Source organism: Xiphophorus maculatus, chromosome 3 (assembly GCF_002775205.1).
Source record: "Xiphophorus maculatus strain JP 163 A chromosome 3, X_maculatus-5.0-male, whole genome shotgun sequence".
Classification (NCBI taxonomy): Eukaryota; Metazoa; Chordata; class Actinopteri; order Cyprinodontiformes; family Poeciliidae; genus Xiphophorus; species Xiphophorus maculatus.
The window spans coordinates 33,239,700-33,252,055 of NC_036445.1; the positions used below are offsets into that span (position 1 = coordinate 33,239,700).

General features: G+C 41.0%; 2 protein-coding genes across 4 annotated transcripts in view; one reads left to right on the forward strand and one right to left on the reverse strand.

Annotated features, from left to right (window-relative positions):
• The window catches only part of tcaim (T cell activation inhibitor, mitochondrial), a 26,271-nt gene extending 25,853 nt beyond the window's left edge, over nt 1–418 (forward strand). The window contains exon 12 of the mRNA XM_023330269.1: nt 56–418. Within this exon, the coding sequence (XP_023186037.1) occupies nt 56–167 (112 nt within the window). The 3' untranslated portion in view covers nt 168–418. The remainder of the gene's footprint in view (nt 1–55) is intronic.
• cnot10 (CCR4-NOT transcription complex subunit 10) overlaps nt 1–9,387 on the reverse strand; it is a 13,933-nt gene extending 4,546 nt beyond the window's left edge. Inside the window, exons 1-12 of one of the 3 annotated variants that reach the window (XM_023330266.1) lie at nt 9,167–9,387; nt 7,030–7,121; nt 5,665–5,826; nt 5,377–5,527; nt 5,076–5,215; nt 4,631–4,705; nt 4,461–4,544; nt 4,120–4,237; nt 3,790–3,939; nt 3,379–3,581; nt 816–937; nt 463–642 (exon numbers count right to left, since the gene is read on the reverse strand). In XM_023330266.1, coding sequence (XP_023186034.1) covers nt 463–642; nt 816–937; nt 3,379–3,581; nt 3,790–3,939; nt 4,120–4,237; nt 4,461–4,544; nt 4,631–4,705; nt 5,076–5,215; nt 5,377–5,527; nt 5,665–5,826; nt 7,030–7,121; nt 9,167–9,182 — 1,493 coding nt within the window. In that variant the 5' untranslated portion in view covers nt 9,183–9,387. The remainder of the gene's footprint in view (nt 1–462; nt 643–815; nt 938–3,378; nt 3,582–3,789; nt 3,940–4,119; nt 4,238–4,460; nt 4,545–4,630; nt 4,706–5,075; nt 5,216–5,376; nt 5,528–5,664; nt 5,827–7,029; nt 7,122–9,166) is intronic. The other 2 variants (XM_023330264.1, XM_023330265.1) reach the window with 2 other exon arrangements.
• Nucleotides 9,388–12,356: the final 2,969 nt, after the last annotated feature.

Genomic DNA, 12,356 nt, shown 5'->3' on the forward strand with positions numbered 1-12,356 from the left:
CATCTCAGCTAAAACAAATCTACAGTTAGACTTTTAATTCATTCTGCTGCAGGAGGCTCATAGAGCAGCACCCCCCACTGCTGCAGGGGCTGCATGTCTGTGTCTCCCACTTTTACTCTGTCATGCAGGATGGTGACCTATGTGTCCCCTGGGACTGGAAGAGCTGACCTTTTAATTCATTCCTAGACATCATAATATGTGCCTGTGATTTTTAAGGAAAGCGATGTCTGACCCATAAGAAGAATAAAACACCCACAAAGGAAGAAATTCATTGGCTTCATCTATATATGAGTGGGATTCAGGCTGGCACTGGCTGATAAAAGTGTCAGAAAAACAGTGAGTAAAACTGACAATATTATGACAAATAAATGCAAATCATCCTATGAAACACTAAGCATGTCAAGGTTCAGTACGTTATTACCCACACACATAGAGATGTAATGGTACACGGGTTATTCTGACCTGCAGGGGTCACTGTTCTCACTGCTGCTCTCGGTGCTTCCTGATTGGCTGGAGTTCTTGGAGCCGCTTTCAGCCTTGGCTTCCGGCTGCTGGTGTTCAGGCAGCAGCAGCAGGGCGTTCCGCAGACAGATGGCAGCAAACTCCATACTGGCTACAGGGATGGCAGCAGATTGGCCTTCACTGAACAGAGACAGCAGAACGCAGAGTCAGCATCTGGATCAGCTCCTGAAATCCAACAGCTCACTGCCTCCTACATGACAAGTTAAAGTCTTTCCCACTGACCTTTCCTGTCGTAAGCATCTCAACCTGTACTCTCATATTTGAATTTCAGAGTTGAAGGATGTCTGACTAACCTGTAGTTGGTGTTCTGTGAAGACTGTGATGCCAGAACAATCTTGCGATGGTATCCTTGTCCAATTACAGACTGGACTATTCCCTTTTTACTAGGTAAACTCTTGCTTTCCTGCTCGGAGCCCTGGAAACATTAGCAAACATCACAACGTATTCACAAACTATGTTGCCCAGTTGTAACATATTATATTTCAAAGCATAAACATATTTCCTATGTAGTTAAATTCCGCAGTTGACGACATTTCCACAATATCCTGAACAGTCCAGAACGCATTTTTCCACTCATGTGGAAAAAGCTTTTGACTGTATGGAATGGATTTATTTATTGGAAATATTTGGGATCCATTCAAATTTTATTCATAGATTGAGCTATTGGCACAGAGTGGCACTCTGAGCCTCTGTTCAGTGCTGTAATCACTGAACTGAAAAAAATTAAACTGTAATGACAAATTCACAAAACTAACTAAAATTAACAGAAAATGGCCTTAGTTTTCATTTCTGTCTCATTACTTTGAAGCCTAGTTTCCAGTAGTTTTTGTCTTGCTCTGCCACATTCTGCCAGCAGATGGCAGGCATGCAAGTCAAGATCTCTGCTCAGTGCTGGAGATTTATGATTTTCTTTTTCTATGCAACAGGTAGTCCTGTTGTTTTTTGTAATGTTTTGTTTGTGTAAAATACCTTAATAAAAATATCTTGATTTAAAAAAAATCCAAAGCTGGGCTGTGTGAAGTTGTGTTGGAGGAAGTAGGCCTGTCGTGATAAACAATAAATTAAAGTTATCGACCTCATTTTAATTTATCGGCTTCATCGTTTCTTTCTGCGTTTTTCTCTTTCTATGGATGAAAAAAGGCTCAACTCCGATGCTCTCCACTGACCCCTCCCTTCCTCATTTCCTTAGTGTAATGTCCAGTTCACACTACATGATTTTGGCCCATTTTCAAAACCTGACATTAACTGACAGAAAATCGTAGGTGTAACGGGTTTGATCGGGCCCGACCGGGCCATATGTCCAGTCACAAGGCAGAGCAACACACCACACAAGAAACAATTTCTCTCACCGACATTCAGATTTCAGACAGAAAGTTCCGTCAAAACCCACTATATCACACGTGAATTTAGAGTGAACAAACAGGGATAATGAGGTAGACGCAATAGCGATAGTTTGTGAGCTTATTTTAAGCCATAAAACATGTAACAAAAAGAAAAGGCATTGGTAGCAATTCCGCTCTAATTGCTGTCCTTGTCATTTTTGTGGATATTCTTTGCACGAAATGTTGAATAAACAACGTTCGGAGTTGGAGAGGATGTCGGCTGGACTTTGGGTTTCCCTTCGTGCTTTCCCCTCAGAAAGCACGGAGGGGAATCCGTGCTTTCTGATTGGCTACCTGTCACATTCAACAGGCTGCGATCTCGTTCCCAGTCGGGGGAAACCACACACGCTGCAGTGATAAACTGACTAAGACAATCCAACATGTCAAATATATTGGATTTAGATCGAAGCGGTAACAATGTTCTACCAATTGGACCCGATCAGTTGTAACACACCATACTCGGTGTGTTACGACCACGTCGTAAGATTGTCAAAGGGGAGAATCGGGGCAAAAAAAATAAAATATTGTGTTGTTTGAACTAGGCTTAAGGGAGGAGTGAACTATTGAATCAGGTAGTAGAATATGCTCATCTTCTCTATCTAAATCTAATGATTATTGAAGGGCAATATAGTATACAGACTTCATAATCTACACTCTTGGTTGAATGTAGTTTTTATTTCCACTTTGGTTTTATGTTGTTTAGTTTTTAATCAAGTGCATTTTTGTTAATGGAGACTGAGAGTCCAGTTTATTTTTATTTTTGATTGTTTTGAGTCCCAGTGTTAAGAGGTCTTTTGAAAATAAAGTGCATCCATTTTTGGCAGGATATTGCTTGCATTATTATGTCATTACCATTAAATCAGTTTAAAATGGTCTTCAAACAATATTATCGTTTATCGCAATAATTTTTGAGACAATTAATCGCTCAGCAAAATTTGTTATTGTGACAGGCCTAGCAGGAAGCAACTACTCCATTAAACCAGTAGCTCCAGTCTTACAGTTCGAACATGAAAACAAGTCTGTTGTCAAAAACACCTTTCCTTATTATTTCACTTTTTACATGGTTTGATGCAGGAGATATGAACACAGGTGCCTGGAATAATATTTTAAATGATTGTAATTTTTTTCATTCAAACCATCTAGAAATATTTAAATTTGAATTTCATAAAACAAAATATGCTGTGATGGACTGGCGACCTGTCCAGGTGACCCCGCCTCTCGCCTGCAGGGGGCTGCTGGAGTTAGGGACCAGCAGCCCTCCTGACCCCAAAGGATGTAAGAAAATGGATGGATGGAAAACAAAGTTTGCTTTAGTTTTAGGTTGTGATTCACTAACATACACCAATTCCTATGGCACTAGTAGAAGTAATTTCCCTGCTGGGATGAATAAAGTACTTCTATAAAGAAGGGTGCACCGGAGAGCTGATCTCTAAAATCCTTAACTCAGCAGCTGGTGGATGAAGGCTGAACATACCCCTTTGTTAGCAGAGATGCAGCATTCAGCCAGGCGCAACCACAGGCGTGGGTTGGAGTGGTAAACCTGAACGGCCTCCATCAGACACTCGAAGGCTGCCAGCGGCCTGGCGGCGTGCAGCAGCTGGACGCCGCAGTTATACAGCAGCTCATAGCGCTTGTTGAACAGCAGGGCACACATAGGGACACCTGACAGTCTTTTACCTGGAGACAGAAAGTAAGCATTCAGCACTGCTGTGACTGTTACTGGATTCAAATCTAATAGATAATCACCAGATACAAAACTACATCCAGCTTCTTCTATTTTGGTTCAGTTTTCTTAACACAACTGCAGTCAGAGGTAGATCCATAAAGCATGGCGAGATGAATCAAAGTCACCATGGAAAGAAACAGTCTGGGTTCTGGAGCTTACACTGATTGTTGCCGCCGTCTCCCAGTTGTGCACTAGTGTGATCGTTCTCCTGCAGCGCCTTCTTGAAGTAGAAGATGCCTAGGTTGTGTTTCCCCATTGCAAAGTGGATGCAGCCCAGATTGTTCCAGAACATACAGCGAACACATTCACCTGGATCAAACAGACGGGTCAGCCCGGAGCCTCAGCATGGACACGGCCCTCAACCTGACAAAACACTTCCTGCTTGTTCCCATGGTGAAGTGTTGTGCATATGAGTTTAAAATAACAGCTTGACATGATGAGTGGAGATCCCACAGATCTGACTGCAGGCTGGAGGTCAGCAGATCTCACCGGTTCTAATGGGTCCAGGATGCTCTGCCATGTTGGAGCTGTTCAGCAGCTTCACCGCTTTGCGGTAGTTTCCTCTCTGATACTCAAAGTTACTCTTGAGGAAGAGAGAGGGGGCAGACTGGAAGAGAAGAGACAGGAGAGAAGGAGCTGGGAGGCGTTCTCTGAAAACTCCCCTCCGCTCTACACTCACAAAGAAGACAACATTTTAGACAAAGATCTGCCTAAAGTCCCACAGCTCTGTGTATGACTTTAAACACTAAAATTTTACTAGTGGTCAACTCTTCTCTTAGTCCAACTTTGCCCCAGATGTTCCCTGCTGCAGCGTTGTCATGGACACTCACATTCCCTGCTGTGTTCATCACTGATTTAATCTCTCTCTTACAGGCCTTGGAAGACTTCATCTGAATGTACGCTCTCACTTTGTACTGGAAAAGAAGCCAAGAACAGGCAGCTGGTGAATCAGGAGAGAAAATGAACAGCAGATCATGTTTACACTGACCAGCATTCCTACCTGATGGATTTTGGATTTGGCTGCTTCCATCATTGCTACAAACTCCACCTTTTGGTTTGATCCTGAGTTGTTGCTCTAAAAAAAAGCCAACACTTATAATTAACAATATTCTGACATATTTCTCAGCTTATGGTTCCCACACAGCTTTAAGGGAAAAACATCATCAAATGAGATAATCGTTGATTTCAGGAGGAACAGGGTTAGATCAGACTATCTCCATCAAGAAGTGGAGGTGGTTGAGGAATATAAATATCTCAGTGTTTATTTTTATATAGATATTTTATAAATATATTGTGCTTAATTTCCCTTTGGGATTAATAAAGTATTTTTAAATTTGAATTATTGTCCAGCAAAATGTGTTCTGGTGACAGGACTATCTGTGTGTAAATTGTCTTAGTCTGAACAACAAAAATATTTTTTTCCATTTGGCAGAACGGTCAACTACCTCTGCCTTGCCGTTCTTGTTGCTTCCTTGTACAGCGATCTTGTCCAGAATAGCCAGCAGGTGGAGCGCCTTCTCTGGCTGGAATGTCAGCAGGTAGAGATCCACCAACAGGAAGCACACTGACTGGGCAAATTTCTCTTCTAGAGCAAATACAATAATTAACTCCAAGCCTTCATGTGCAAAAAGTCACATTCCAGTTATCATTCAAAAACACATCATCAGGTTCTTAAGCAAAACCAAAAACATTAAACTTGTTGCTGGTGAAAAAGCAGCAGGGACTGTGACCAGCAGCACAACATACCAAATGGTTCGAGGAACTGGTAGAGCTTCTCTCCTATAGAGATGGCCTCAGAGTACTGGCGCATGTGGTAGTGGATGATGGCCTGGTTATAGTACAGCAAACTATTCTCCACATCATCCAAGCCATCAACATCTTCTGTGGCTGTGTGAAGCTGGGACACACAGCTCAGGTCATGGTCATGAACAAACACAGATGTGTGTGTGTGTGTGTGTGTGTGTGCGTGTGTGTGTGTGTGCGTGTGTGTGTGTGCGTGTGTGTAGAAGAGAAGAGACAGATGTGTAGTCTTACCTGATTCTTCATTGCTGAAAGGGTCTGCTTCAATGAACCTGTCGCAGTCTGGCCACTTCTGTAGAACTCTAAAACAGCTTTATTCAAAGAAATTTTGTAGTCCTCTTTGTTGAGCTCCTGCAAGGCTTCAAGCTGTTTCAGAGACTCGTCATACTTTCCAGCCTATGAAGAGGATGTTGGACAATCTCACAAATCTGGAGCAGGTGGGGGGAGTTATGTTATAGCAAACTATAAAAAACAAACAGCAAAGTCCATAAAAACTTTCACTGACAATCATCATCAATCAATTACCATCAGGACAACTCCCTTGTAGGTCCTGCTTGATGCATTGGTATTACACCTACAGCTCATTCTATACATGTTTTGTGCTGAGACATTTCTAATTTTGGAATGGCGTTGGTAACGGCTGCAGATGAATGAGACGAGATGCTCTGCATGTTCTGACCCACAACCTGCTGGCAGCAGTGCCATTAAACAGGAAACAGAAGGTGAGGTACAATTCCAGTCCAACCAATAGCAGGAGTAGCACTAGCAACACCAAAGGCTTATGGTTACCATAATGTCAAGTAACGGAGGCTCACAAAGTCCAAAAAGTTATATTTTTTGTAGTTTTTTTTTTTTTTTTGTAGTTTGTTTGGGTCGAGGCTGGTCTGTGTTCACACAAGCGAACCAAAACCACCACATAAAATGGGTCTGGGTCTAAGGGTTCACTTGAGTGGATCCACACATGGAGGATGGGTGTGGACCAACGGAGGAAACCGTTAATTGGACCAAATGTGATAGGTGTAAATGCATCCTAAAACAGTTGGCTCTGAATTAACCTGACCACTAATGTTGGGCTGTGACACTGGAAACAACCTAATAGTGTGTAGAACCACAACGTCTTTACCAGCAATAAACAGTCTGAAGCATTCCTCTTGCTCCGACTTAAACTTCTCAATCATGATAGATGGCCAACAGAACCTCAACATTTCATTCACTTTCTCTGCTGCCATTGCTTAAGTACAATAATAGACAAATTACAATTCAAAATAGCACAGAAAATCAACGTCATCGTTCACAACTTGTCCTTCTGTTTGCTGATTGGCCAGGATTAAATGCATCTTGAGAAATAAACTCAATGGGATAAACCCAGGTGGAGAACTGAAGGGAGATGAGAATCCAGTGGAACTGCTTAAGAAGGCAACGGTCAGGCTATCACTGTTTACAAACATCAATTTCTAACTCATTCTCATATTATTAGTCTCTATAATTCATGTTTTTGCTCCTTTTATTATGTCTGCAGCTTTACATATTTGGCAAAGGAAATCTGAAAACAGACAGATTATGTTAAGATCCCCCAAAACATCAAAAGAGAATATTTACCAGAAAAGCTTCATATGCACTCGTTGCCATCTCCTTCTCCTGGTCCGTCATCCCACTGGACGGCGAGCCGTTATGTTTTGCCTCGTTTAATTCTGCTCAATTAAAGCAAACTGATTAAAATGTGCCAAATGCTGCATTACAATATTTATGGTAGAAAATTGGGGTCGAAATTAGATCTGGCTTGTCCAGCTTTACAATAAGTCACAGGCAAAATAAGGAGCATTAAAAGTAGCTCACCAAATGTATAACCTACCTAGTGACAAGAAGAAAGCATAAATATAACTCTAATCATAGCTAGAGAATAATCAAAAAACAGTTAAACTCTTAAAGAAACACACAAAACATTCATAAAGAATGCATCTTGAACACATGGCCAGAGTTGTTTCTCCACAGTAGGAAGCAGTGAGCATGGCTGGCCCCACGCTGGTATCGGAACAACAGAATTAGGATCTGTGTCAATTCCTCTGGACCAGGTCAAAAACAAGGTTGATATATCCTTCTGTGTCCAGTAATCCAGCATGTACTTGATGACATGTGGTGACCTTTGAAAACACTGCTTCCTGACCACAGCTTGTCGTTAGGATGAATGTGTGTCAGCAATGGAACCAGCAAGAAACCGTGTGTCTAACCAGGTGGTCAGCAGCACCACAGGGCCCTGTACTCTCACCATTTCTTTTCACTCTACACTTCAGATGTCCAGCACAAGTCTGACTTCTGTCATCTGCAGAAATACTCAGATGACTCTGCAGTTGTTGGTTGAATCAGAGATGGACAAGAGGCTGAGTACAGCAGACTGAACTTCTTGAGGAAGCTAAGATCCTTCAAGGTTTGCAGCAAGATGCTGCAGATTTTCTATCAGTCCAGTGGTTCCCAAAGATTTTCTTCTGGGCACCCCTGTGGATTACAAACCCCCCCACAAAAAAAAAAAAAAAAATCAACTAGGCACACACATCGTTCAACCAGACATAAACCTATACACATACTTTGCTTTCAAACTCCACTGAAGTTTATTTCACACTTCAGGTTGCAACAAAACACACTACAAACCATCTTTACAGTGAAAAACCTTTGTGTAACTGTTGTTCTTTTTTTCATTCATTCATCCATACCGCTACCCGCACACACCCCTCCCCCCACTGGCAATAGCATTGCGACCACCATTTGGCGTGCAGTGGGAACCACTGTATCAGTCTGTTGTTGAGAGCGTCATCTCGTCATCTGTCATCTGTTAGGGCAGCAGCATCAGAACCAGCCAGGGACATAAAAAGGCTCAACAACCTGATAAATTAGGCTGGTTCTGTTCTGGTTCTGTTCTGGGGACGACTGTGACCTCTTTAGATGATGAGGCAAACAAGAATTCTTCATGAGGTCAAGAAAGTTATGGACAACCCTGACCATCATCTTCATTAGACTGTCTTGGGTAAACAGAGCATCTTCAGTCAGAGGCTTCTTCATATTCACAGTAATACAGACTGCTACAGGAGCTCTTTCCTGCCAACAGCGATCACTTTCTACAATAACTCTTTGAAGAATCTGAATTAATGAGCAACAACACTTAATTTCCCTTTGGGATCAATTTAGTATGTTTAAATTTGAATTGAATTTGATGAATCGTAGCAGGTTGAAAAGTTCAGGGAATATTTCAGTTAGTATACATTTTGTTGCAGGTATTTTTTCCCAGAATTGTTAATCAAAGTACTATCTAAATGTGGCTGTGAAAAGTGCAGTGAGTATGTTGCACTGCACAAAGTACGCATCTCATCCTCATGACCGGTGTTCTCCCTCCCCAGAAAACGAAATATGGGTATTATCGACTCCTCCATTGGATTATCTCTGGGCTATTTTCAGAGACGTCAGATAAAAGCGTAAAGCTGCCTCTATGCTGGGTATTGAGGAAACCAGAAGCTGTTTGGTGGCTGAGACAATGCATAGAGCTACACCGGTCTACAGTTCATACATCAAACATTTAGAGAAATGTTTGATGTTTGAAAAACGTCCAGGGTCACAGCTAAACAAAGTGCAAGCATCAAAACGTTCCTTTAAAATATCGTTGGCAAATAATTGCTTTCGTCATCTGGTCACCAACTTGAAGTTAGCATAGCTAACCACTTAGCCTGAAAAAAAATGAGAAACTCACCGCTGTTCTCTGCCATTCCTACTTGAGGTCTTAAGGATAATCAGAAAATATTGGGCTGCTGTCAAAATTGGGTCGCGTTAAACAACGTCTACTAACTAAATTACATAGAAAAGTGACGGATAAACACTTAATATCTTCAAATACATAAACAAAACTGCTAGTCAAATTATCTCATCCGCTCTAACATATTCTTCTTTGGTGTTTGATGACGATCCTAAACCGTTCAGGAACTCAGTGGCGCCCCTTGTTGGTAAACATTCTTCTTCTTGAGTTTTATTGGCAATTTCAAAAAACGTTAGGTAAGTATTACCGTCACCTACTGGTATGGAGTGTGATTCATGGGGATTTAATTAATGTGTAAATATATACAGTACAGACCAAAAGTTTGGACACACCTTTTAATTCAATGAGTTTCCTTTATTTTCATGACTATTGACATTGTAGATTCACACTGAAGGCATCGAAACTATGAATAACACATGTGGAAATATGCACAAAACAAAAAAGTGTAAAACAACTGAAAATAGCCCTTATATTCTAGTTTCTTCAAAGGAGCAACCTTTTGCTGTGATTACTGCTTTGCACACACTCTGCATTTTCTTGATGAGCTTCAAGAGGTCGTCACCTGAAATGGTTTTCACTTCATAGGTGTGCCCTGTCAGGTTAATAAGTGGGATTTATTGCCTTATAAATAGTCATGAAAATAAAGAAAACCCATTTTAATTAGAAGGTGTGTCCAAACATTTGGTCTGTACTGTACATAAATAGTATATCTATAGATTTATATATACATAAAGTACAGTAAATGTTTAATTTAAGTGAAACAGTTCTGGTATCACAATAAGGGCAACTGCAACAATATTTCAGAGGTGAAACACAGAAGTCGCTGACTAAACTAAAATGTTTAGTACTTAGAAAATGCATGTTAATATATGAATATTTTCTTGAAATTATGTAGCTGAAATCAATTTATACTACTAGCAAACACAGTAAAGCGTCTCCCATTATCTGTACCAATATTAATGCAAAAAGTCAAGCATAGAAAACATACTGGTTTATAAAAGTCCAGGCAAACCTAAATCTACCATTTTAATAATAAAAAATCTGTCAGGGATGCAACTTTATTCTTCTTTGGTGTTTGATGACGCCAAACACCAAAGAAGAGACTAAAAAGCGGTATCTCAGAGACTAAAAAGGCCTAAAAAATAAGAATCATGTCTGTGTAATGCAAGGATAGCAGCCCAGAGGGAAAAAAATACTCTAACATGAATTATAATTATGAAACAGCAAAGGTATGATGCTATATTTTGGGATTCAGGAAATAGGCCCATTTTTTCAGGGCCAGCAAACTAAGAGGCTGGTTAGGGCCCCAGGACCAATGGAGGCCAACCCAAATTTAATTTTATTATGATTTTTTGTAATGATTTATGTGAATATGTTAACAAAACACAACATGTCATTATAAACTTGTGGTTTCAGTAATAATATATTTGATATTGTATGTAGAAATCATTGTCTATATGGACAAAAATTAAACATAAATTGCTGTTGGGAGCCCCGTGGTGGCCACGGAGGTCATGGCAATATGAGCTCCAATGTGCAGCACATGTCCAAACCTCCACAGCGCCGGTGGAAGATAAGTTATCAAAACAATGTCACAAAAAAGAACTTATCCTTCAGGGAGAGAGAAAAGAAAGAGGAAGAATAGAAAAAAGCCAAGATAAAGGTTTATTTGCATGTATGCCTGCACTTTTATAAATCAATACCTAAGCAAAATTTAGTTTTGGGGGCCTCTATTTCTACTAATAATGTGAATTGCTCCAATCAACAGTCAAACAATTAGATCATTCACACACCTCCTAAAGTTTTTGCAGCTCTGACAGTGCTTCTTACATTCTATCCTCAATGCATGTTTCATGTATGATACATTTATCTGCACCAATTTCCTTCATTTTGAAGACTGCATCCTGAGTGTTTGGCATGTGGGTAAAAAGTATACCCAAAACCTTGACACAAAGAGATCACTGACTCTGAGGATAGTTGAGTAGAATTTTTAATTACAACATTTAGACATCATTTAAAAGACAGAATACAATGTTAATGTTAACACACAACAAACCCAGTTTCCTTAAAATCAGTTTGTTTAAAATTCTTTCATGGAAAATTATATTAAATTTTTTTCTTTTACATTATAAATCATTAACTTGCATTCAGCAGATATATAGATATATAATTTCTGTTGTCCCATCACTCCTGCTTTTGCCTATTGGGATCAAATTGAAATGTGCAGTTACTATTTTCTCTACATGTCTGCATCAGTCCTGACACGTCAGGACTGATGCAGACAGTCAGGGACAGACAGCACCTGTCCAGGACTGATCTACCCCATCTTTAATCAGGATAGGCTTTCTGATTACAGAAATTACAGGTACACTTTGTAAAAACTCAGAGCAAAATTATTATTTTTTTTTTAATAATGAAAGTTGAAAACAATTGACTATATGCAGCCCAAACTTGTACAGGGCTAAAGCAATGACAGCTTAAAATGAATCTGAAAAATATGGGAATTACAAAATATAATTGTGACTGAAAATATAAACATTGACTCTGAAATAAAATTACATTCAGTTTATTTATATAAAAGGAATTTAGGCAAAGGGGAACTTTGGGGGTTGCTGGCGGCAGCAAGGGGGAACTATAGGGGATGCTGGCGGGAGCAAAGGGGAACTTTGGGGGTCGCTGGCGGGAGAAAAGGGGAACTTTGGGGGACGCTGGCGGGAGAAAAGGGGAACTTTGGGGGACGCTGGTGGCAGCAAAGGAGAACTTTGGGGGATGCTGGCAGGAGCAAAGGGGAACTTTGGGGGACGCTGGCGAGAGCAAAGGGGAACTTTGCGGGATGCTGGTGGCAGCAAGGGGGAACTTTGGGGGATGCTGGCGGGAGCAAAGGGGAACTTTGGGGGATGCTGGCGGCAGCAAAGGAGAACTTTGGGGGATGCTGGTGGGAGCAATGGGGAACTTTGGGGACGCTGGGGGGAGCAAAGGGGAACTTTGGGGGACGCTGGCGGCAGCAAAGGAGAACTTTGGGGACGCTGGCGGCAGCAAAGGAGAACTTTGGGGGATGCTGGCAGGAGCAAAGGGGAACTTCGGGGGACGCTGGCAGGAGAAAAGGGGAACTTTGGGGGACGCTGGC